The sequence below is a fragment of the Mycteria americana genome, chromosome 24 (assembly GCF_035582795.1).
Source record: "Mycteria americana isolate JAX WOST 10 ecotype Jacksonville Zoo and Gardens chromosome 24, USCA_MyAme_1.0, whole genome shotgun sequence".
NCBI lineage: Eukaryota > Metazoa > Chordata > Aves > Ciconiiformes > Ciconiidae > Mycteria > Mycteria americana.
Genome location: NC_134388.1, coordinates 4546645 through 4571625, shown reverse-complemented (window position 1 = coordinate 4571625; position 24981 = coordinate 4546645). Strand labels below are relative to the sequence as shown.

The following is a 24981-nucleotide window of genomic DNA, read 5'->3' as shown; positions in this document are numbered from 1 at the left end:
GCTTCCCGTGACGGGCACCTTCCGCTTCCGGTGTCCGCCATGACACCTACCGAGGCACAGGCGGCCGCCATGACACCTACCGAGGCACAAGCGGCCGCCATGACACCTACCGAGGCACAGGCGGCCGCCATGACACCTACCGAGGCACAGGCGGCCGCCATGACACCTACCGAGGCAGCAGCGTTTCCGCGGGGCCGGGAGGAGGCCAGGCCCGGCGCCCCGGGGCCCGGTTCCCGCTCTCCCCCTGCACCGCGGCAGGGCAAGGCCGTCCCCTGCCCACTCTCCCCCACCCCCCCCCGAACACCACTCCGGAGCCTCTTGGTTGTTTTTTTGTTTTTTATTTTCCACAAAACCGTCCTTTTTATTCGCCACTCGCTCGCTGCTCCCACGCCGACCCTCAGCGCCTGCAGCCAGCCGCGGCCTTCGGGGCCCCCGAGCCCCCACAGGCTTGGGGCTTCTCCCCCTGCCAGAGAGCGGCCGGTAGAGCCCCGGCGGGGACGGGGACGCGTCCCCCAGCCCCGCCGGCCCTCCCCGGAGCCCCGTCCCACCTGGTAGAGGCGGCAGATCAGCCCCAGCAGCGAGGCCTCGGCCTGCGCCTGCAGCTCGTCCGTGTGCTTCTGTGGGGAGGCAGATGGGGCTGGTCAGAGGGGGGGTCCCCTCGGTGCCCCGGCACCCCGGTTCCCCCCGCCCTGCCGTACCCCGTTGATGACGATCCAGGGCACGTATTGGTGCGGGGGGTCGAGTGCCTCTGTCAGCTGGGCGTTGCGGTGCATCAGGGCGGCCCCCGTGTCCCCCTGCACGCAGGCGACGATGCGGTCCCCGTCCAGCTGCGGGGCGTAGACCTGCAGGCACTGCTGGGGAGAAGGGGGGGGGGGACACGCGGAGAGGGAGGTCAGGGGGATGGCGACGTCCCCGCGGCGGCGGGGCGCAGGGGACGGGGACGTACGGCCGCCAGGTTCTTGGTGACGGAGCCGCCCGACTCCAGGCAGAAGATGACGGGGAAGTAGGTGCTGAAGTTCTTGGCCTCGTGCATCAGGCAGGTCTACAGGGACAGGGCGGGCGGTGAGGGGCCACCGGAGCCTCCCATGCCGGCACCGTGGGGACAGGGACCGTCACCATCACCTCGATCATGTTGCCCAAACACTCCTCCGGGCCGTGCTGGCACTGGAAGTGCCACTTCCCACTGACGTTCTTCTCCTGCAGGACCAACCGGTCTGAGCGGGGCTGGCGGCACTGGGCCGAGCGCCCGCGGCACCGGGTCCGGCCAGCTCCTACCTCGGCGTTGCCGTAGGGCACCAGGGTGATGCTCAGGGCCTGGGCAGGCAGCAGCAGCCAGGTGGTGAAGAGCTCCTTGACCAGGAACTCGCGGCACGCCGGGCACAGGCTCTCGTAGTACAGGCTCAGCTCCACGGGTGCGGCCGCCGGGCGCGAGAGGTTGGCGCAGCGGCTCTCCGCCTGGGTGCGGGAAGGTTTCGGGGTGCGTGGGTGGGGTATGGCTGCACCCCCCCCCGCCCCCCCCGCCCGCGCTGTTTGCAGGGGATGGGGCAAAGCTGCTGGGATGCGGGGCAGGAGGAGGATGAGGGTGTGCAGGGCTGGGAGGGAAGTGAGAGCAGCCAGGGGCCTCCCGCGGCCTCGGGATCCTGTGCGCTGCAGGCACGCAGCGCTGGGGCTTTCCACGGGAACTTCCCCAAAATATTTTTGGGGAAACCGTATCCGGTGGGGCTGGCACATGCCTGGGTGGGGGTACAGCCCAGCACCCACTGCTGGGTGGTGGCTGCAGCCCCACGGGGCTTGCAGGGCGCTGCCGGAGCCGCCGTCGCAGCGGTGTCACCGTCCGGGGACGTTCAGGGTGAATTAAGCTGAAAAGCTGTTTTATGCTGAGAAAGCAGAAATGCCAGCAGCGCCTGGGGAAGGGCTGGGGTTGGGGTCCGGCTGTAGCACGGCGCTTCCCCGGGGATGCCGGGGAGTGCCGCGGTGCCAGCGCGGCACGGGGGCTCCGAGCATCCCCGCGGCGTGCCAGCCTGTGCCGCGGGGATGCTCAGAGCTGGCGCTCGCACCAGGTACCGCGGCCGGGTGATGCCCGGACGCCGTCCCCGCGCACCCCGGCCCCGCTCGCCAGGCAGGCACCCCGCCCCGCGCGTGCCGTTTCGGCGGGACGTATCCCCGCGTGCCGGGTGGCCCTGCCCTGCGTGGGCTGCCGGCACGGGCGGGTGGCCGGGGCGGCCCTGGCACCGGCGGCTCTGACCTGACAGGCGACGGCGATCTCCCACGAGCTGCACCAGAGGTGGGCCGGGTAGTCACAGCCGGGAAAGGCCACCCCAAGCCCCGGGGCCAGCAGAGTCACCAGCGCCAGGAGAGCCAGCGACACCGCAGGGGCCATGGGGACGGTGGGGTGGCATGGAGGAGAACCCGTCCCCGCGAGGACTTTTAAAGCCCAGCTGCGCCCGCCTCCGCGCACCCTTCCTGCCCGGCTCAACCGGCCTCCCCATGTGACGCCGACGCTGCTGACTCACGCGGGGCCGTGTGGCTCCGGCCACCCCGTCCCCGCTGTCCCGCCGGGGACTGCAGCCCCCGAATCGGAGCTTTGGGGTCACAGCCCCCCGCCCTCGCCCCGCCGGCGGCTGCCGCCTCCCCGCAGGTTGCGACAGGTCGGGGACGGAAAGGAAACCCAACCCCGAGCAAGCCGCGCTTGGCGTCTCCCAAACGGGCAGAGGGCTTGGCTCCGCGTCGGAGCCCCGCTGCGGTCTGCCGAGCCCCCGCGGAGCCCCCCTGGGCTGGGTGCAGGTGCCGAAGCACCCCCAGTCCGGCAGCTCTGGGTGCGGGCAGGGGGTGCTGCCCAAACCCTCCCCTGGGCTCATTTCTGCGGCTGAGCGTGGAAGAACCTCGTACTTCCCCCTCTGTTTATAGCTGCCGTTTCCGGCTACTTCGTGCCCTTTTGGGCTCGGCTGCCGCCTCCTCGCCCGGCCGGGGAGCCCAGGGCCGGCCCCCCCATGTGCCCCAGCCCTGCGAGACCCCGGGGAGCGGAGCCCTGGCACAGCCCAGCGCTGCCCAGGCGATGGGTCACATCCTGCACCCAGCCCAGGAGCTGGGGCAACAGCCCCAACACCCTCCCGCCTCCGCTACTCCGGCATAACACCCTCCCCCAGAAATCCCTGCAGCCGTTTCATTAATTCTGTTTATTTCTTTCTTTTTTTTTTTTTTGTTTTTGTGGGGTTTTTTTGAAGTACCGTACAAAAAAAAAAAAAAAAAAAAATCCTCTTACAGTAACAAATACTGGGTTTACATTAGTAAACATCAACAGAAAGAGCATAGAGAACTACTGCTGGTAACGAACAGCTGAAGTGGCAAGTTATTTTTTTATTGCATATACCTAGGAACTAAAAATCTCAGGAGCGCTCACGCAGCGGCCACGTCCTCTCCGAGCACCAAGCCACCGGTGACACGAGAGCCCTCGGGGGGGTGGCGGTGGCGGCGGTGGGGGGGGGGGGTTTACGTGGAGCGTCCCAAGCTGGGACGCGGAGGGACGAGACCCGAGCTGTGCCCCGGGGAGCGGGAACGGCCACGTCGCACCCACGCGACACGGGTGGGCGGCTGGCTTGGGGGACGTGGGGGACGGGGGGGGGGACGGGGGGGGTCATAAGCAGCAAAGCACAGCCCAGGGCCTCGAAACACATCGCTACCGGGTCCATCCGGCGGCACGAACAGCACGAGCGAAAGCATCAAAGGACAAATCACAACTAGCTTATTTTGGGGGAGCTGCGCTGCAGGCAGGGAGCTCAGGGCTTGGGCTTCCACCCCGGGGGGAGAGGAGGGAAAAGCTGCGTTTCGGGGAGCCACGTCAAGCACCGTCAGGGAAAGGCAGCCCCGGGGAAGGGTATTTTCCTCCTCTTTGTACGCAGGGCTTGCGAGCAGAGCCCCGTCGGGGACGGGCCACGGTGATGGGCGCCGGTGGGCAGGAATGGCAGTGCTGGGGGTGCGGAGGGGTGACTGTGACCCCCCCGAGCTCCCGCTGAGCTGCCCACGCTGAGCTGCCCACGCTCCTGGGGAAGAAGAGGCTCTGGTTGGGCGGCAGGAAGGGACAGCATGGGGAGAACAGCAGAAATTCAGCCGAAAGGATAAAAAAAAAAAAGAAACGCCGTCAAGAGAAGCTGGAATTTCCCCGGCCAGCAGAGCCGGGGCAAGCACCAAGCGAAGTGGCGACAGGCGACGGCTTGAAGCTGAGACTCTCCCAGATGCTCGGCAGGCCCTGGTGTGAACCGGGAGCAAACCCCCCTGTCAGGACTGGCCCCCAGCTCACGTTGGTGGGGTGGTGGGGGGACGTGGCCCCTGTGGGGCGAGGGGCTGGAGGATCCCGTCCGCCTGCAGCCTGCCCCGTGGCACAGGGACGTGCTGGAAGCGCAGGGACGAGCGCAGGATCAGCACAGAGTCCCCAGGCTGAAAATGTGTCACCGCGACCGGTGCGGGAGCTTGGCAGAAAGCTTCGGGGTGTTGGCGTGGCCCCTCCGGCCACCCCACAGACCCCGGGAGGCCTCTGCAGAGAGGGCTGCGAGCACCAGGCCTCCCTGCCCCCTTCCCACGTGCTCTCACCTCGCACGTGTCCCAGCCCAAACTATTCCCTTAATTATCCCTGACAGCTTTTCCCAAGCGATCCCCAAAGCCAAACGCAGCCTCTCCTGGGCTGTGCGCCCCGCAGCTCCCCCCGACCCCTCGCCTGCCCCTTCCACGGCATTTCGGCACCCGAGCGCACGCCTGAGCTGCGACGGGTCAGGGGACGGCACTGCTGCCCCGCATCCTCAGAGCGCCAAACACCGACAAACCAGAACCGAAAAACACAGCCCAGGGCCCGGAGAGGGCATGCAGAGCAGGGAACGGGGTCTGTACAGTCAAGCATAGGAGAGCTGCCACAAGCAATGGGAACGGGATTTCAGATCCAAAATTTCAGATCCAAAAGGATCTGGGGACCAGCCCGGAGCAAGGCAAGCAGCAGAGGAGGAGGAGGGACAGTGAGGTCCCCGACATAAATGGCACGTCGAGGACAGGACGCAGACGGAGCACGAGCACGCAGCACCCTGCAGATCCAGCGCAGCCCCAGTCGCAACACAAAGCAAAGTGGCAAAGCCTACAGCATCCACCAGCCCATCCCGAGGACGCAGCCTCCAAAAGGGAAAGGAGCCTCTCTGGCAAATCAAGAGGACAATTAATGCTTTCTTCAAGCCAGGCAGACAGGATAACCCAATAAAGCAAACGCCACCGTGGCCTCAACTTTTAAAGCTCTTCCAGGGCCACCTCCGTTGCCCTCGAGCCCTCTGAACTCAGCATTATCCGAAAAGACGCAACAAGCCCTGCCCGCGCCTGCCAGCGGTGATGGGCAGCGCTACAGCCACCCCCAGCACCGTCACCCCAAGTCCCCATACAGTACTCATGATTATAAGTGCTTTGCATACATAGTTCGACATCATGCATATACGTTTCTATGTGCTAAGGCCCTCGGCCCAGCGGAGATACCGTCCTCCTGCAGCAGAGAGGTCCTTCATTTTGCGTAGGGCTCGTAGTGTGCGTCGGACTCCGGCCCCCTCCTGCTTCAGCTGGCAGGACCCGAGTCTGCAACAGCCCGGCCAGCTGCTGCCCGCGCACTTGCATATCATAGTGGGAGTTCAGCAAACACCAGTACTAGGTAAGCAGCCGATTACGAAAAGAACCGTATTTACAGAGCTACAGTTAGCTTCAGTGGGTTACGTCTGCAGAGATTCACCAAAGACAGCCGGAAACAACGAGCCGTGCGTCCCACAGATTCTGCCAGGAAAAACACGGGTACCAATACGGATTTCACAGCTTAGTTGGCACAACTAAGGTGAGAGATTCATCGCTAACCGGATCCTCCCTCCCCAGACAGCAACGCTCGAGAGGTGGTTATGACACGAGGGAACAAGACGGTGAGGTGGGGCACGGCACAGGGTGGAGACCTCGGCCGAGAAGCCCCACGGAGGAGGGGGTTTCTCCTTTCTAAATGAGTCTCTGCACGGAAGAGCAGCACCCCTCGTACCAGACACCACCGCGGCCTGCAAGATCACCGAGGGAAGCAAGAGCGGAGGATGCACACGCTCAGCCGAGTCTCCTCCTCTGCCTCCTCCGGCATCCAGGCAGGAAGCCCCTCCCTCAGAGCAGCGGTTGCAACCGCTCGGCCGGGGCAACGACCGACACCGTAGTGCACCGAGAAATCGGGAACCTAGCTCTACAGTGGCGCGTAGCGGGGCGACCTGCCAGCAAGAAGGGGATCTGACCTGCGTATCGGGGAAGGGGAGGGGGCCGTGCTCGCCCACAGCAATTCAATCGCAACTGGATCCCACCTCCTAGAGGCTGGAGCCCACTGGGAGTCAACAGCCCAGCTTTTTTGTCCCATCAGCCAACGTGGGTTTCAGCTACTGACCAAAAGGGGCACCAGGAACGGTCACAGACATCTCAGAGGCTCTGGAGGGGCAGGAGCACAGAGACTCAACTATACAGGGTGCAAGAGTCCAGAGCCAGAAAGCAGCGCCCTGGGGAGAAGCTGAAGGCAGCTGTTGTGTTGTGCACGGGCTGCTCATCTGGCTGGTGGCTGGGAAAGGACGGGGTGAGCCAGCGTGACATTCAGGGAGTCATTGTGCTGCACCAGGGACGTGTGCTTGTAGTGCAAGACCAGGTCCTTGAGGGAGGCGTAGAGGTTGTAGGGTTCAGCAAACCCGTAGCCCGTCGCCGTTTTGTAGATCACGCAGTGCTTGGTGTCACCGTCCACCCTGCCGGGGAGACAAGGGAGCACGGGTCAGCGGCACGCCAGAGCCCCGCAGCACGAGGGAGCCCCGCTGGGACAGGGACAGCAGAGCGCGAGCGGGCGTCGCTGAAGCAGCCCAAAGATACATCTGGCCCCGGCAGGAGGAGCCGAGGCAGACGGGAGACCTCGGGGAAGCCCAGCCTGCCAGCTGACGCCTCCGCCACCCTCCAGCATCTGGCGAGAGAAGGGCAGAGCGACGCGGGAGCACAGCCCGCGCCAGCTCCATCCTGCCACGTCTGCTTGGGGGTACTCACACCACAGAGCAGGCGTAGCATCCCTTCTGGCTGCTCTCGCGGATCAGGAAGGTGCCGTCCCGCTTGCCGCACAGCATCTCTTCTGCCTGCAAGCGGTTGATCTTCCCCACGTACCACGTCCGCTCCTCGTGGTGGGGCAGCTCCTCCTCGTCATCCATCATGGAGTACTGGCTGCAATCAAGCACAGGCAGGGTCAGACCCCCTCGGTTTGGGGATGTGGCCCCCACATCTCCCCTCCCGCTGCTAGCTGCCGTCAACCCTTCCGGCAGGAAAGGCGTCCTCAGCTCCCAGGCAGGGAGACGGGACTCGCCCGCAGCCCTGGAGCAGGCAGAACCGGCTGCGCAGCCTGCGCTCCTGCAGCCCCCCCGCATCCCGCGACACACGAGCACGGACACTCACTCCTCCGTCTCATTCTTGATGCCCAGCCACTCGTTGATTTTCTTCTGCCGGGCACCCTTCTGCGTCAGCCACCTGGGGAAGGAGAGGCAGAGCTCAGCGCAGGCAGCGTGCGTGGCCTGCGGCATCCAGGCCAGACACCGCCGGCGCAGCCATCACCAGAGGGCAGCAGCCGTCCCCTTTGAAGGACCACCGTGCCCCGAGGCTGCACGCTGCAGGGCTCGCTCCTCCACCGAGCAGCCCACAGGCCGGTCTGGCAAGCCCCAAAGCCCTCAAGGAGCCAGCTGGATCGCTCCCGGCCGGGCTGGAGGGGCAGCAGGGCCCCGCTCCCAGCCCTCCGCGCGGGCAGGCACTACGTACACCAAATACTGGTCCCGCAGTTTGCGCAGCTGCATGAGGTCTGGCTTGAGGCTGTTCATGCGCTTGTCGATCTCCCGATTCTCCGAGGCTTGTTTCTTCAGGTCCTGCTCCAGCTTCATCTTGCTGTCGTGGATTTCCGTGATGCGAGACTTGAGCTTCTCCGAGTTCATGAGGATCCTGGGAGAAAGAGGGGGGTTTAGGCTGTGAGCCAGAGTGGGGGAGGCAGAGGAGGCAGCCTGCCAGCTCCAGCCCACAGCACGCCGCTGGAGAGACAAGGATTGCGCACGCCTCGGCTCTGCGCTGGGCCGGGATGATCCTTCCAGCCCCCAGAGCCCTTCCCCAGGCAGGGCAGGTCACCAGCACTCCCCCTCCTCACCGTTGCACCTCCTTCTCGTTGCCCTCCCGCCGGAAGCGCTCGATGTACTCCTTGCTGCATTTCTCCTGCGTCTGACACTGCTCCTCAAAGATCTTGATCGTCTCGTTGAAGGCCTCGATTGCTGTCCTCTTCATCTGCAGCTCCTGAAAATGGAGGGGAGAGCTGAGGAAAGGGGAGCATTTGGGCAGGTTTCTGCCCATTGGCATCCCCTCTTTCCCCCTCCCCAAAGCAGCACTGTCCTTGCTGCAGCCAAAATATCCCCCTCTTCAAAGCCTGTTCTCTGGGGAGTCCCCTCAAGTCCAGGAGGAGACAAAGGGGGCAGCGGGTACCCCCGATCTCCGCTCTCCTCTGCGCACAGCAGTGCTGCTGCCAGCGATCCGGGGATGTCAGGGCAGCCCAGGGGGAAGGCAGTACCCGCATACCTGGGAAGTGCGCGTGTACTCCTCATACAGCAGGTCGTACTCCCAGCTCTTGTCCTGGTACTGCTGGTGATAGACCTTCAGCTGCTCCCCGACGGCTTCCACGCTGTCCTCTTTCACCACTTGGTCCTGCCGTACGCACAGCCTCAGTCAGGACCTGCTCCTGCCCTACGCCAGCCCCCCGGCAAGGCAGCTGGTCCCATGAAACCCCATCCCAGCCCCCCGTCACCCCACGAAGAATGTCCCAGCACGGGGGAAGGGGTGGGACATTGTCATCTACCAAAGGGCCAGGGATGGACGAGCAAACGCCCCTGGGCCAGGCTGTGGTGGCCAGCCGCATCCCTGTGGCACAGGCCTCACCTGCTGGTACTTGGAGATGGGGTAGAGCAGCCTGGTGTCCAGCTTGGCGTTGTACTGGGCGAGCGACTCGTGCCGGTAATGGGTGATGAGCTCCACCACCGAGCCGAAAGTCAGGGGCTCTGAGAAGCCGTACTTCCCCTCCCGGTGAAATATTTTGATCAGCTTGTTATTGCCTCCCTTCCTGTAGCGGGGAGGGGAGAGAGGGCACTTACCACCACCCCAGCACCCTGCTGACATCTGGGTGTCCAGGCAGCTGTAATCACTCGTGCCGACGGGTCCACCCCCGAGCAGCGGAGGCTCTCAGGGGACCCCAGCACCCTACCTGAGCGTGAGCGTGTATTCCCCCTGGATCTTGCTGGAGGCATCGCGCACCAAGAAGGTACCATCTGGCGTGTCCCGTAGCTTCTCGTTCACCTCCTCCCTACGAGGAACGTGATTGTCATGGCCTGCGAGGTGCCACCAGAGCTTCCCTAGATAACTTGATGGACAGGGCACCCAGGACGTGAGCTGCCAGCCACCCCCTTACCGAGAAATGTCACCCCAGTACCACTCGGCGTCCTGCAAGGGCACGCTGTTCCCGTTGGCCAAGCTGGCTGCACTGGGCTTTGGCTTAGGTGGTTTTGGAGGCAAGGCTGTAAGAGAAGGAGGGTTGAAGCGGGGTGAGCCCCACGGGTAATCCCTCAGAGCACTGAGTCCCCCTCCCCGCAGAGACCGTCCTGGGAAGCCCCGCTTGGCTGCCACGCTGCCAGAAGCTGCTCCAGGCACATCTACAGCAGCAGATGAGCGCCTCAAGCCAACCTCCGGGCACAGCTGGGCTACGGAAATGCCCTCGGCAAACCCACTCACGGGGGCAGAGACTCCACACCCACGGAGCACAAACACCAGCGCCTCGGGCCCCAAGGGGCATCTCAGTACCTGGAGGCAACTGCTCCGGCTCCAACTCCTTCGTCTGCAGAAGCATCTCCAGAAACAGCACGGAGAAGTCAGGGCTCAGCTCTGGGCTACAGGGAGAGAGAAGCCAAGATCAGCGGTTGTGGGGGAGAACTTGGCACTGCTCCCGTGCCCCCCGAGCAACTTCATCCCAGTGCGCAGCCCAGCTGCCAGATCCCAGATTGACACAGAAGCAAGGGCTCTGCCCTGGCTTGGAGTCCCACCTCTGCGTGCTGCCAGCAGTTTAATCCCACGCGCAGCGAGGTAGGGGCTGCGGGCAGACCTGCTGTTACCGGCTGGACTCCTCGTCCTGGCAGGCACGGCGGCTGACGCTTGGTACACGGCTGGAACCAAAGAGCCTCACGTACCTGGCACCAGGCAGCCGGAGGAGAAGGGGGCCGAAGATCTCTCCCAGGGCCCGAGGGTGGAGGCTGTTGCTCTCGGCCTGCTGCGATACCTTCCCCAGATGCCGGAGCAGGAACTGCAGGGTGAGCGTGTTCTGGAGTGGGACCGCAGGCGACTCCAGGGCCAGCAGCAGCTGCTTCCGGCAATTCTCCGGCTGGGGGATCTCTGGGGAGAGAACAAGACACCATGGAAAGGCTGGGACAACCCGCGCTGCTCTCCACACTCCGGCTGCATCACAGTGTGGGAGCGCTGTCGGCAGCAAGGGTCACGTGCCAGATCCCATAGGCACAGGACTTATTTTGATACCCCAAACGTGTCCGTCCCACCCCGCCACCCACTCCCAAGCGCGGCCAGGGGAAACCCTTACCCTGCAGGACATGAAGGATGTCTCCGTGCACGGACACCGGCACCACAGGGGAGGGCAGGTCCTGCAGATAGCCTCGCAGTGCCTCGCCCAGGGAGTGCACGTCGAAGGGCTCCAGGTCGCCCAGGGTCCAATCTGCCAGGGCACAGATTTCTCATGGGTGGCGGGGACAGCACCGGGCACCCAGCCGGCAGCTCCGGTGCTGCCAGCACCCATCCCAGAGACCACCGTGCATCACCTGGCCAGCTATGACGGGACACGGCAGCCCGGCACCGCGAGGGAGCTCAGGCAGCCCTCGGGCAGCCAAGCAGCCCACAGAACAGAGGACGCCTAGGAGCGCACCCTGCACCCCAGAAATAACCTGGCTCTGGGAACCCAGGCAGGTCCCCCCCAGGAGCGGGCACAGGTCATTTTGGGTGCCTGCACCCTTTGCCCTGAACCCTGCCACAGAAATCCTGGGCACACACGACTCGTGTGACAATTCTGTTCCCTGCTGCTGGTAGAGACAAGCGCAGACCGACCAGCCACACACTGAACCCAAGGGGGAAAATGTCTCCCTCGAACCATGTTGTCCCACGAACGCAAGGCGCAGGCTGTCGGGACAGCACGTAAAGCCTGTCCCAAAAGCAGCGCGGCCAGAACCGACAGCACCGCGTAGTTGGGGTTTGCAAGAACGTCTGCGGAAGGGGACAAGCCAGCGCGGTGCTGGATGAGGCTCAAGCCCAGCCGAGAGGCAGACAGCTCCGAAGGCTCCCCGGCAAAGACATCAGCTGCCGGCACAGCGGAGCCAAGGCTCCAGCCACCAAGCTGAGCTGAAAGATCCTCCCCTGCTTATTAGTGGCGTGACAGAGCCAGAGAAGCCTCCGCCAGCCCATCAGCAGAGCACCCCAAAATCAGGGCACCCCGAAGAGACAGCGGGAGACAAGCGCAGGGGTTCACTTGTTGGCCTGCGAGTCTCCAAGCCGGTGCCACGTCCCTTTGCTCCAGCCCACGGAGGGTGGCAGGAATCCCCGTCTCTCCCGTCCCTTCCACGCGAGAGGGGGACGTGTGGGGACGGGGACGGCCCAGCCCCACAGGCAGCGTGCTGGGAGCCAGGAACTGCCGGGGACAGGCGAGCCTGGCCTGGATTGCATTACTGCTGGCGCTGTCACATCCACTAATCTCCTCCATCTGAGCCGATTCGCCTCCTCACCACGCGGAGCTGGTTCTTACCGGTTCTCAGCGCTTGCCTCAGTTCGGAGCCAGATGTCCTGTACAACATCTCGCTGTCTAACCCTGCGGAAGTGGGGACACTGCTGTTAGCTGCGAGCCGCGCAGCTCCCAGCGCACGCACCATTTCGGTGCCAGCCCGGCAGCCGCACGCCAGCCGGGCAACGGCTGCAGCACGGCTAACCAGGCCTGGATGGCGTCCAAGCCAACCTCCTGCAGATGCTGCCGCAGCCCCCTTGGCCCCCAGGACACCTGGTTCAGTGGCCCCTTTTTTTCCCCCCCGCAGCACAAATCCGGGCTGGAAGCGCTTCCCAAACCTCAGCACCCATCCGGGGTGCGTAGGCGTCCTGCGTGCAGACCCAGGGCCCTCACCCCAGGTGTCTGCGCAGGATGGCATAGCGGGGTCAAGCCCGGCCCTGGGGAACAGTGGCTCGAGCCAGGGAAGAGCGGGAGGCCCCCCACTTCTGCAGGCAGCCATGTCCTGCATGGCTCACGGAGCTCGGTCCAACGCCAACAGCTTTTAAAGACAGCTGCCTCCCCCTCTGCCCTCGCTGGGGGGTTTTGGGGGTATCAGCCCCTCGGTGCTCAGCATCCCCCCCTTACCTTTCTTCTCAATAGCTTCCACCAGCTTTACCAGCAGCGGCGGTGCAATCTCCGGAGGGCTGAACTGCTCCTGCAAATCCGGGAGAGGAGACCCTGGGGAAGAGGGAGGGAGAGAAGGGATCAGCCCCAGCTCAGCTCCCAGCAGACGCTCCGCAGCAGAGCCGGGCTGGGGCACAACCAACGCTGCTCCCAACGGCAGCGTCCGACAGCGAGGAAAGCTGCGGTCCCTGCCACGAGGCCACAACCCGTGCGAACACCACACGGAGGCCGTGGAGAACCTGCGAGCTGGCCCAGAAACCGGCACAGCACTTGTTGAGTCCGGCCTTGCTCCGAGGCCCCGACAGGGTGTGCGTAGGGGGATCCCTACTGCTCCCTGCAGAGCCTAGGAGCCAGAGCCTATCTCCCTGGGGACCTCGGCACCCCGGGGGTTACCAGGGCTCCTGGGGCTTAGGCTGGGTTTGGTCCCTGCCCAGCACAGGGGCTGTGCAGGGCTGGTGGAGGAGCGCGGCCAGAGAGCTCGCTCGCGGTGGTGAGCTGTGATTAATCCAGCGATTCAGACAGAACGCCATGTCAGCAAATTCCTGCCCTTGATTGCTCGTTTAACATGGAAACCAGCCCTCTGCCTCCCCCTCCCCACGAGCCCACAGCCTCCATGCAAGCTGTTACAGGGCGCGGACAGCCCGCGGCACAGGACCGGGGTCCCCCCTTCCCAGGGGATCCACAGCCCCACATCGGGTGGCATTTCTCTGTCCGTTCCAGAAGATCTTGAGGTCCCGGCTCTGAGCACCCCTTTCCCTGTGCCGGAGGGGTGACGCATGCCGGGGCAGGAGCACGCAGGCCCGGCTGGGCAGCTGCCAGCGGGAGGCTTGCCGAAGGATGAACGATGCCAGGCCCCGTCTTACTTCCAATTGAGCACCAGCCGGTGCAGGAGGCTCCTCCGGGCTGGTCCACAGCACCGGGCAGACCCTGGGGAGCCCACGGTCAGCGAGGACACCCAGCACGCTCCACTCTGGAGAGGCAGAGCCAAAAGGCTGCTCCCCGTTGCGAAACACAGCTCTGTTGTCATGGATCTGACCTGAACTTGCCCGGTGTGGTCTCACCACAAGGCGCAGCAAGCTGAAATTCTGCACCCAGCTGAGCCTCCTGCACCCATGGGGAGACAAAGCAGCTCATGTCGGTGCTTCGACTCAGCAGCCATGGAGCAGGGGGACAGGCACCCAGCAGTTCTGCAAGGGGCTGTGCTGCTGGGGGGGAGCAATCCCCCACCAGAAAGAGCCCCTGGGTATGGGAAGGGGTCCAGCGTGGTGCTGGTCGGAGTGGGGAAGCTGCAGGCGAGCTGCCAGGTTGGCAGCTCCAAGCCTGACCCTTGGGAAGGGCTGAAGGGAGAGTAAATACTGGTGCTGCCCACGTGGCCCGGCCGGGAATGTGCTGCTTCAGCAGGCAGCAGCTTGCCATTTTTTATCAGGCAGCCTGTGTCGGAGCCAGCAGCGGCTCCCGAGCCTGCCGGCCCTCCGGGTTGGGCCGCCGCGAACAAGGCTGCTCACAGCACGGCCAGGGCAGCTGCGGAAATATTTCCGAGCCGCATTTTCCGCTCGCGTTTTCTGCGGAAGGCAAACACCAGCAGCTCGTAAATTCACCGGCAGAAAGCGCCGGGTCTCACCGCTCTGCAGGGCCAGCCCTGCTCCCGGGCTGCGTGACAGCCGTGGTACGGACCCTGCTCCCTGTGTGACACTGGGGGGCTAAGGGATCCCTGCCAGCCAGGGCAGGACCCGGGAAACTGGCAGAAATCCCGCCAGCTATGAGCTTCGTGAGGCAGCCAGGAGACATCTCTGCACCTCCCGAAGCGCAGACCACGAAGAAATAACACAGGCTTGGCTTAAATACAGTTTCTCAGTTGCAAAAATGTGTCTCCCTACCAGCATCCTGGCAGGCTGCAATGTAAAATGGCCCTGGGCGTTTGAATTGCCACCCTGCAGGCCCTGCCTGTGCCCAAGGTGGGGGCTGGCTGTGGGGATGCACCCACAGGGGACAGGGACGGAGCTGGCACCCCCTTTGCGTGCCCTGGTACCCGACCCTCTCTCTGCTCCAGCCCCGGGCAGGACGCAGACAGGCTGGCTTTTGGTTTCTTTCCCAACCACGTCTTTTCTGTGTGTCAGGAGCTTTGGCACGTATCTTCTTCCAGATCCCAGAGATCCCCACCCCTGTGCAGGGCAGCGGCTTTGACCACCCAGACACACCTCCACCAAGCCCTGCTTGAGAAGAAGAGGAGGAAAGAGCCCACGAAGGCATAAATACAGCTCCCGAGGGAGCGCAGGGCTGGATGCAGGCAAGGCCGATGCATCCACCGCAGAGCATGCCCCAGGCTCCCAAGAGGAGCTGCTTTCTTGGAAAGGCAGGTTGCAAGTGGGATGACTCAGGTCAGTGGCTCTCGCTGCCAACCCAAACGCGCAGCCCGGCTGCATTCCCACCCTGGGGAGACGTTTCCTGGGGCCGCCCCTCCGGCTCTGGGAGCAGGAGCACGGGAGGCAGCTGCGGGGAGCCGTGCACCCAGCCCCACCACCCTGGTTTGAGACAGGGCCTCCTTTCCATTCCTTAAGACCCCAGAGATGTTTCACACAGCTAGAAGCATCTGATGGGATAGCCGGGGCTCCCAGGCAGAGAGGGACGGGGAGGATGCAGGACTGCCAGCCGGGAGCGTGCTCTGATGCCCACCAGCTCCTGCTGCTGACCCTACTCCTCCGGTGCGCACCCTTGAAGTCTTCTGCAAGGCATGGAAAGGCAAAGTGTGGCTATCGCCCCTGTTTGCCGTCTCAGAGCACCCAGGGCCTGCTGAGCCTGTGCCACAGGGCTTATGTGCCTGGGAGCAAAAAAAAAAAAAAAAAAATAGGCAAAGAGAAGGCAGCTGCCACAGCTCTATAGGCAGCACGGAGGCACGGCGGCTCTCCCAGCTCCTGGACCGGGTCCGTGCCAAGCGCAGAGGCGGCTGGGAGGCAGCCGCAGGTGCAGGGCGGCCCATGCCCTGCCCGAGGGCGGCTACCCAGCCTCAGCGAGAGCTCTGCGATCCACGGGGAGGGACGGGTGCCAGGCAGACAAGCAATTAGCTCCAGTTCTCAGAAGTACTCTTTTAGACCCTGACTTTTCTCCTCTTGCCCAGAGACAAGTAATTGTGTGTCTCAGCGGGGCTGAGCGGCTCTTGGCAGGGAGCAATGCCCCAGGCGCTCCAGAGGCAGAGGCAGGGAGGTGGTTGGGAGAGGTCAGGACTTATTCCTAAAGGGAGGGAGCAGGGCAAAACCCTCAGCGGCGCAGGGAGAGGGACCAAGGACCACGGGGATCCTGGCTGACCATGGGCCAAGAGAGGGAGAAGGATCTTGCAGAGGTAAGAGCGGGACAAGGCTCACCCCGAGAAGCTCTGCTAAGCAGATCAATAAGCTGGAGGAACAATGCGCTTTTCTCTTGGCCGGGACTGAGTGCGAGCCCACAACTCCCAGGCAACTCAACCGCACTGCTGCTGGCAGGGCAATCCAGTGTTGCCGAGCCAAGGGCTTCACCGCTGTCCTGCAAAGCCACTCGCACACCCTCGTCCGCAGCACGCCGGGAGTGGAAGTGTCTCGGAGCAACACGGCAGGCAGCAGGGCTTACCTTGCTCCAGAGCCTCCTGCAGCCGGCAGCCGCTGGCCCCTGGTGTTGCGGGCAGAGGTCTCTGCACTCGGGGCCGGTGAGAAGGGACGGAGATCTTCACAGGCCCCACGTACTCCACGTACGTGCCGGGAAAGTCACCCTTCTGCTTGGTCCGCTCGTTGACGCCCAGGATCCACCCGATCTGATTGGGGGTCTGCTCATCTCCGTCTTTGAAGCCCAAGGCTTGCAGGGCCCCCTTGCTCACCACCAGGATGTCCCCAGGCAGCAGATCAATGTCCTCCTCACGCTCCTTGCGGTAGGGGTAGAGCGCGCGGTACTGGAACCCATCGGTGCTGCCCATTCTCTCTGCTGTGGGGAGAACGGCTCTGAACGGCGAGGCAGCGTGTTTCGGGTGGGAAAGGAGGGATTTCAGAGGCAGCTCTCCCCCATCAGCACTCTGAACGTCTCTGCCTGAAGCAGCACCCCAGGAGCCTGGTCTGGGTGCCGCGGCGTGCTTAGGTGCAGCCCCTTTTCCTTAGCTTGAAACCACGATTCAACCAAATTATGGAGCAAAGGGAGAAGGAGACAAACATAATCCAGCACTGGTGAGCGGGCATGCAGCAAAGAAACAGGAGATAAGGGTCCGCTTCACCAAAAAAGAAGCAGGTTTCTTGAAGTCCGGGGGGCAAAAGCACGGCACGCTTCCAGCCCAGAACGGCGTGGCATGCTACGTCTCCCTTTCCAGTGCCTGCAAAGAGAAGACGACTTGTCAGTGCACAGCCAGGCACCCCGCACCCTCCTGAGACGCCAACATTCAAACTAGGGGTTCATCTGAGCAGCTGAGAGAGGCAGGACTCGTTTCTCTCCTCCCTACCAGCTGATGCCGAGCCCTGGATCCAACCAGGACATGCTAATACCAATTTACACTCCCAAAAGCAAGAGAGGAGCCAGCGGCTACGGGCAGGAACGCCACCTCCTCTCTTCTACAGTCAGGCACCAGCTCTGCATCTTAAAGAGGTTCACTCCTGCTTCTTCAGCTTACCCTCCTCGCAGCACTTACGCAAACAAGAAGACAACAAGTGGGACAAAACAGCCTTTATGCAGGAACTTTTGCATACAGAAAAGGGTGACCCTGCAACCACCAGCTGGAGGCCCTGAATAGGAGCAAAACAAACAGATTTAACCTTTCCTTGTTAAATCCACTAAATTTCACAGTTCACCTTTACATCTACCCATGCAATCCTCCACAAAGTCATTTTCTGAAGGTAGCTGCCCACAAATGTAGGTTAACCAAGCTTCAGCAAAACGCTGTCGAGATGCTTTTGCCATTCCCACAGAGCAGCACTTCAAAGCTTTGCTCTGAGCAAAGTAAATTTTTGAACTTTTCAAAAGCAGCAACAGCATCAAGTGCGGGCACGGGTTCTTTTCGCAGAGATGGAGGTGAGATGAGTTAAAATAATCTTCAGAAGCCTTCAAGTCTACTTAAAACTGCTAACCGCCTTTCAGCTATTCAGAGAGAAATTGAAGAATATGCTGCCTGCCCTGCCCAGAAATCCACCAAAAAGAACAAACCTGGGTTATAACACGTTGTTGAAGGGATGTATGAGCTGGGGCATTCCCACCAGCCGAGCACGTCCTCTTTTCCCATCCCATCCTGGCCGCACGGGCCAGTTTTCCACCTCCCCCAGGCAAATCTCAGCGTTCCAGTTCCCGCAGCCACGGCACGCAACCAAGGACCGGACCTACAAGGCACCGGGGCAGCCAGAAACCAGCCTTCCCAGGGACACCCTAGGCCTGCTGAAACGCTGCAGGTCCTATTAATGGCTTGAGCTGTTTTGGCCCAGAAACCACCAAACCCAGCTCAAAACTCTTGAGTCTCATCTGAAAACTATTAGCGAGCAGGAAGACGCTTCTCAGGGCTGCGGGAGCCTCTGCAGAGGGAAGCGAGGAGGCAAAGGGAGCCCGGGCACCCTTCCCAGCGGGGTCAATGCACAACCAAGCACGGCACGAAGCCAAGGCTGCTCCGACCGCCGGTTGGACTCTGCAAGAGGCACTAACGTTGGTGATCTGCAGTATTTCAAAATAACCCTTTCGGGCCAGCAACACGTTACAGTTCACATCAGCTACAAACCACCCTTTCCTCCTGCACACGCTACCAGCCCTGCACGCTACCGGAAAGTCTGAGATCGGTGCGAGTCCCCCGTGAGGAGCCGGCTTCACCTCTCCGCAGCCAGGCTCCCCAGCCCAGCACCACGCTGCGGACTCTTTCCCTTGACAAAGAAGAAAGGCACAAAGAGGCCGTGGCACGTAAAACCTGCGCAGCAGCCAGGGCCCGCGCTAGTTGCCTGAGCTCGGGCAAGCGTCCCAGCTAGGCTGTCTTTACCATGAATGAGCAGGCACTGCCCTCGGGGAGGTAGGACACTTGCAGCCAGGCTCTGGCGGGTGGGGAACAGGATTGAGCCTGATCCAGGACGTTGGAGAGCTTTTCCGGAGCTCCAGGAGCAACACCAGGCTGCAGAACTCATAGAAAGACCCTGGGGACGGGGGGATGGATGTTTGTGGGAGAAGCAGCGCATCCCAGCACAGCCGCCGTGCAAGCTCCCACTGTGCCGGGACGGCAGCCGCAGGGAACTCGCAGCAGAGCCCGCATTTCCCCAATCCAACCAGCCCCAGCCAGGAAAATATTACTTCATAATCCAGAATATAAAGAGAGATTTATGACCAGGCTCACTGCCTGCCCCTCGCCCCTCTGAACGCTGCCTGTCAGGGTCTGACCGAGCTGCGTCGGCAATGCCGGGGGCACTGCCAGAAGCCCGAGCGGCTGCTGCCTGCCGGGAAAGGCACCGGCAGCTCCCGCTCCTCCCGGAGAGAACAGACCCCGTAACGCACCCCAAGGCAGCAGAGCCCAAACCCAGCGGGGTCGATGCTCCCCCGCAGGCACCTCCCCAGCTTCCACCCGCAGATCCAGCCCCGACTCCAGGTGCCTCAGACAAGCCGGTGCAGCCAAAGAGGCTGGAAGGACAAAACGCTCAGCCCTGGCAAACTTGTTCAGTAGCTTTTAAAAGCAGACCTGCGTGGAGGGGTGGGAAGAGGAGAGAGTCGCTCCGGAGCACCGAGTCTCTCCAAAGAGCAGGTCCCGCAGCTCCTGCTCTGTCGACTCCTTCCAGCCTCTTTCCCTGTGGTGGGGACGCAGAGGTCTGTGCCACTCTGCTATCCACGTCCCAGAGGGTCACTGGGCATGCAAAAAAACACTTAGAGCCAGCCTGGACCCGGAGCAGACCTGCCTTCCCCACGCTCAAGCCCGTATGGGGATCAAGTGCCCACAAATGGGGGTGAGGAGCCCCCCGGGAAACCTAAATCCACACGGCTAACGCCAGCGCTGTCCTCTCCAAGGGAAACACTTGTCCTCTGTCCTGCCACGGACCCAGCGAGCAGCTTCCCAGGCTGAGCTGCGTGTGCGGGACGGCAGCCACCGGTCAGGAAAGCTCTGCAGCCCACAGAGAGCAGCTGACCGAATCGGCGTGTCTTTGGGGAGAGGGAACGCAGACTTCCCAAAGCCCTTAACCAGCTCTTTGGGGGGAAGGCGAGTTGGGGAAGGCAGCACCGAGAGCCTGGGACAGGCACGAGCCTGTCGGCTGGAAGCACACCTCCGAGCCGGGGCTCTGCGTGCGCAGGAGAGAGGGAGCAGCTTGCCAAAAGATTTCAGCTGGGCCCGGCTCCAGGTTCGCTCGGCTCTTGGAGAGGAACCTCGTGTGTCCGCGCTGGCGAGCACTTGCTTAGGCTGCTCTGAAAATCCCATGCATCAGACATCTAAATACCTTTGGTAAATCTATCTCAGTGCCCAGAAACAATCCCTCGATTCATTAACTGCTGTCAATACTTTCTTTGTTTAATACATCGGTTTGAAACAAAAAACACATTACAAGTCTTTTTGTGTGTGCCCAGCACATAAATAAAAGCATCTTAACGTTTTAAATGTGGTTCCTGTGCTTTTTAACCCAGTTCCAAATGCAGTTCAAAGTGCAGCTTGACTCGAAGCGAGACTGAGCGTTACTTTCCCTCCAGTGAGGCGAAAGAATGCATAAAAATACTTAAAAGAAGAATATGCTTACAACAACCTACACAGCTCGAATCTTTCCAAGTTACATCAGATCCTTAGTGAGCAAAAAACCACCAAACCTAGTTTTGAACTGCAAAACGCTACATGTTAATGGGTTACAAACAATGAAAACAAACCTTTCCTTTAATAAAAAGAGCAAATGGGACAACGCAACTAGGGATGGAAATAAAAACGGGCACGGAACAGCCTGCCACATCGTGCTCTATCATGACAACTGCTGCTGCATTGAGTCTTTCCGACCTACGCAGCCAGGGCAGCTCTGCCGGCCTTACACCCTGCCAGAGTGGCAGAAGCCGGCGGTGCCGAGCATGCCGTGGGTCACGCTGCGCCCACAAGCACCCAAAGCACCGAGCAGCACCGGGGCAGAGAGGGTGAGAGCTTGGGAACCCCCGATTTATAACTTGGGATAGGCAGCACAGCAATCCCCTGTGCTCCTGGGCAGCTTCCCGGGCCGGCTCCCTCCCTGGCCCTGCCGAAGAGCCTGAACGACGACTCACGAGGCTTGAGCCACAAGCGAGGCCGCGGCAGAGGTGGCAATGCCACGACAAGCCACGGAGAAACGAGCAGGGCGAGCCCACAGGGAGCCGGCGCGGGCGGGAAGCGGAGCTGGACGTGCTCCACCAGCTGCCCCCGGGGAAGCGGCCAGAGGATGGGGGAGAGCCGGAGCCGCGCCGGGGGCTCACACTCCCCGGCTGGTGATGGCCACGGAGCTGCCAAACCGGCTGGTATTTCCCTCCGAACAGGGGAAAGCAGCAGGGAAGCCGAGTTATACCGTGAGCCGTGCCCAAGCCAGGCCCGCTGTCCTGAGAGCAACCACGTCGCAGCAGAAGCACAGGGCAGCCGAGGCTGATTTCACATCTTTTCTCACCAAGAAACGTTTCCCATGCAGCCGGCAACAGAGCCCAAGGAGTAGCAGCATCCTGCCCACGGCCACCAGCTGCCCTTTGCCGAGGATACAGAGCATTTGCTGCTCAGACTTACATTTCATTAAATATTTTGCTTTATTCGCTGAAACCCAAGGAAGTGAAGAAATATCTGAAACATTTCACTGAAAAAGTAAATGTTATGGTTAGCAGGGATCTGAGGAGCCTAATAAATCCCTGCCTTGGGATGACCGATACCTACCTCATTTTTGAGAGATAACTGGAGGTCTCAGCGACCTCCTCCTCAAAGGCTGGACGATCCGAGAGCGTCTCAGGCAATCTGCAGACCTACTCCAAGACTTCTCTTACTGTCTGGAGGTTTCTCCTGACATTGGACTTTCTTGCTTCAGTTGAAGCCCGTCCTGTCTCACTCACCTCAGGGACTTTCTCCTCCTCATCGCAAGAGCCTTTTACTTGGCCGGAGACTTCTACACACCGGCACCAAGCGGAGAAGGACCAAGCGCCCTATGCCAGCACCGTCCCTTTACTCCAGGCTTCCTTCACACCAGCCCCCAAGCAGCAAGAACACACTACTTCCATTTTAGGAGCGTTCATGGGGCTGGGTTTATTTTTTTTTTTTCCTTCTTCTTCAGAAACAAACCCAGGAGCTGTATTTTGGCTACTTCCCTCAAAAATTACAGTTCTAAAAAAACTGCGTACATGAAAAAACTCCAACTGTTCTTGCTAACTCATCTGCTTAAAATCACGTTCTCTGGGGTATTTGAAATTTTTATGACAATTTATTAGCAGCTCTGCACGGCGCAGCAATCACATGAAGTAACCTACAAGGTGAGAAGCAACCACGCTAGCAGGCCAGCATTATTCGGGTACTGGTTGAGAAAGGCAAGACCTTCTAACTTGAGAAATCCACTGTCCCTTCCTCTGTTTGCTTTTTATCTTCCATTACTCGGTTACTTTAGCTCCAAGCTGCGGCTCCAGATATTCCCAGAGGAATTAAAAGAGCCCTCAATATTATAAATACTCTTTTTTCATTGTAAACACACCCCAGCACTCGGAGCGAAGCGCCGGCACTCTGACACGGCTCCAAGCTGGCTCCGCAAACCACTCTGCTCCTCGCCGCATTCCAGCTGAGCCGTGGTTTCTCTTCCAACCCAGAGCTTTTGTCCAGCGAGACCCAACTGCGGGCAGAAAGGATTTTCCTGTGTGCTTAAAACCTTGTTCTAGCGAGTTAAAAACTGAGGGTTTGGGGCAGCGATCACCTTCAGGAGGACCGAAGCCTCGCTGTGAACCGCACGGGCAGATCAAAGCACGATCTGCCCACGTCAGAGAAGAGAGTCACCAAAGAAACCAAACCATCGCTTGGACTTTCCCACATCATGGAAGAGTCGATGACTAGAGCAGAGGCCAACCCAGCCTTGGGGACACACCAGCCCTTCGCATGTTAGGGAAGGGCGGGGGAATGGCCAGGAAAGCAGTGATTTAGGCTATATTTACTCAGCTGTCTCCATTCTCTGCTCTCACAGAGAAAGTCACAGGGCCAGTTCCCCAGTGGCTCCAAGAGCTGCTTGGGAAATAATAGCCGCGCATTAATGGGAAGGAGAAGGTGGCCATTCCTCTGCCATGCCGGGCAGGGGTGCCGAAAGGCGCAATGCTGGTGCCACTCCAGCTCTCTGCAGCTCTCGCAGAGCTCATTTTAGACGGGTTTTCCCCCCAGCTTTTATTTCCCATTGAACATGGACCCTCAGTTTGGGAGGTATGTCACCACGGGAAGCTTCCTCTTCAAGGGGCTGAGAAACATCCCCAGCATTAGAAAAGACGCAGGGCACAAACCTCACTGGAAAGAGGTGGGCTGGCCACCGTCCCAGAGCCAGGGTTTGGGGGTAAACTGTGTCCAGAGCCAACAAAGCCACAGCCATCCCGGCCGGACTCCGGCACATCCGGAGGGACAGGCGCATCCCTGGGCTGTCTGGCCCCAACCTGGGGTCTGCTGGGGCAGAACCCCGGTGGGACCAAGCCCTCAGCCCAGGCTGGAGCCGTGCAGTCCTGACAGGCTGCTTTTCTCCAGCTCTGCCACCCAGAGAGGGTGCCCAGGACCCCCGGCAATGGGGGCTGCACCCTGCCAAGGGGGGGGTCCCCCTCCACTGGCACCACTGCAGGGGGAATGGCACAGAGGTCCCCATGCTGGCACTGCTGGGGATGGAGATAGCCTGGGGGGGTCGGGGGCTGCGGGCCTTGCACAGGGAGGGGACAGGGACAGCTCTGGCACCACGGGGAGGGACGCACGGCTCGGGCGCGAGGGACCTGCCCTGGCACCTCAGGGCGGGGGGACAGGGCCAGCCCGGGGGCGGCCCGGCCCGGGGGGGGGGACACGCTGCCCTGGCAGCGGGGCACCCTGCGCTGGCACCACCGGGAGGGGGACGGGGACGGGGACAGCCCCGATGCTGCCCCCGGGGAGGGGACAGAGCCTCGGCCCGGGGGGCCCGGCGAGGAGCTCCCACCCGGGGCCCCCAGGGAGCTTCACGCTGAGGGGCCGCGCTCACCGCGGGTCCCGGCGCCGGCCCGCCCGCCAGGCCCTGGGTCTGGTTCCGATCCCGGTCCCCCTCTCCCCCAGTCCCGGTCCCGGTCCCCTCACCCCCGGCCCCGTCCCACCTCTCCGCCGGCCCCATCCGCCGCCGCTCGGCTCCAGCCCGCTCCTGCCTCCCAGCCCGGCGGCAGCCTGGGAAAGGGCCCGAGCGCCGCCGGAACGGCCCGAACCCGCCCCGGAAAGACCCGACAAATGCCGGAGAGGAACGAACCTCCCCGAAGCCTCGGCGGCCCCGCCCCTTCCCCCAGCCGCCAGCCGCGATCGCGACCACGCCCCTCGCCCGAGCAGCTCCGGAAGGAGCCGAGGGGTCTCCGGCGCCAACGGCCGCTCGGCGCTGCGGGAGAGCGCGGCGGCGCCCCCTAGCGGCGCGTCGGGACCGCGGATCGGGCACGGCACCGGGCACCGGGCACGGGCACAGCACCGGGACTGCACCGGGACTGTACCGGAACTGTACCGGGCACCGGGCATGGGCACAGCACCGGGACTGCACCGGGACTGTACCGGAACTGTACCGGGCACCGGGCATGGGCACAGCACCGGGACTGCACCGGGACTGTACCGGAACTGTACCGGGCACCGGGCATGGGCACAGCACCGGGACTGCACCGGGACTGCACCGGGACTGTACCGGGCACCGGGCACGGGCACAGCACCGGGACTGTACCGGGACTGTACCGGGCACCGGGCACGGGCACAGCACCGGGACTGCCCCGGGACTGTACCGGGCACCGGGCACGGGCACAGCACCGGGACTGCACCGGGACTGTACCGGGCACCGGGCACGGGCACAGCACCGGGACTGCCCCGGGACTGTACCGGGCACCGGGCACGGGCACAGCACCGGGACTGCACCGGGACTGTACCGGGCACCGGGCATGGGCACTGCACCGGGACTGCACCGGGACTGTACCGGGACTGTACCGGGCACCGGGCACGGGCACAGCACCGGGACTGCACCGGGACTGTACCGGAACTGTACCGGGCACCGGGCATGGGCACTGCACCGGGACTGCACCGGGACTGTACCGGGCATGGGCACAGCACCGGGCATGGGCACAGCACCAGGACTGCACCGGGCACCGGGCATGGGGCACAGCACCGGGACTGCACCGGGCACCGGGCATGGGCACAGCACCGGGCACGGGGCACTGCACCAGGCACTGGGGCTGCACCAGGCACCGGGCGTGGGCACGGGCACAGCACCGGGACTGCACCGGGGCTGCACTGGGCACCGGGCTTGGGCACAGCACCGGGCATGGGGCACTGCACCGGGTCTGCACCGGGCACTGCA

The 24981-nt window shown here is 62.5% G+C and overlaps 2 protein-coding genes across 2 annotated transcripts; both read right to left on the bottom strand.

The window, feature by feature from the left end:
• Window positions 1–328: 328 nt before the first annotated feature.
• IFI30 (IFI30 lysosomal thiol reductase) lies at window positions 329–2507 on the bottom strand. Its single transcript, XM_075524542.1, has 7 exons — window positions 2246–2507; window positions 1276–1455; window positions 1123–1197; window positions 947–1042; window positions 699–851; window positions 549–617; window positions 329–463 (listed from the first exon to the last, which is right to left on the bottom strand). The coding sequence occupies exons 1-7, from the start codon at window positions 2378–2380 to the stop codon at window positions 398–400; spliced, it is 774 nt and encodes a 257-aa protein (XP_075380657.1). The 5' UTR covers window positions 2381–2507; the 3' UTR covers window positions 329–397.
• A 668-nt stretch (window positions 2508–3175) lies between these two features.
• Window positions 3176–23892, bottom strand: PIK3R2 (phosphoinositide-3-kinase regulatory subunit 2). The gene is made up of 16 exons (XM_075524541.1): window positions 23756–23892; window positions 16124–16850; window positions 12485–12577; window positions 11885–11947; window positions 10676–10807; window positions 10272–10473; window positions 9889–9974; window positions 9500–9605; window positions 9296–9394; window positions 8974–9154; window positions 8617–8742; window positions 8195–8337; window positions 7819–7995; window positions 7462–7533; window positions 7063–7233; window positions 3176–6773 (listed from the first exon to the last, which is right to left on the bottom strand). The coding sequence occupies exons 2-16, from the start codon at window positions 16461–16463 to the stop codon at window positions 6581–6583; spliced, it is 2184 nt and encodes a 727-aa protein (XP_075380656.1). The 5' UTR covers window positions 16464–16850; window positions 23756–23892; the 3' UTR covers window positions 3176–6580.
• Between the last annotated feature and the right edge of the window lie 1089 nt (window positions 23893–24981).

What these genes read in the sequence shown, in the direction of transcription:
- IFI30 (XM_075524542.1), bottom strand. Translation starts at nt 2,380, where the DNA reads ATGGCCCCTGCGGTGTCGCTGGCTCTCCTGGCGCTGGTGACTCTGCTG. An exon ending in AGATCGCCGTCGCCTGTCAG is followed by an intron (nt 1,456 to 2,245) that starts GTCAGAGCCGCC and finishes TCCCGCACCCAG; the next exon opens with GCGGAGAGCCGCTGCGCCAA. An exon ending in TGATCTGCCGCCTCTACCAG is followed by an intron (nt 464 to 548) that starts GTGGGACGGGGC and finishes GCTCTCTGGCAG; the next exon opens with GGGGAGAAGCCCCAAGCCTG.
- PIK3R2 (XM_075524541.1), bottom strand. Translation starts at nt 16,463, where the DNA reads ATGGGCAGCACCGATGGGTTCCAGTACCGCGCGCTCTACCCCTACCGC. An exon ending in GAGGCAAGCGCTGAGAACCG is followed by an intron (nt 10,808 to 11,884) that starts GTAAGAACCAGC and finishes GTGCCCTGGCAG; the next exon opens with ATTGGACCCTGGGCGACCTG. An exon ending in GCCGGAGCAGTTGCCTCCAG is followed by an intron (nt 9,606 to 9,888) that starts GTACTGAGATGC and finishes CTTCTCTTACAG; the next exon opens with CCTTGCCTCCAAAACCACCT.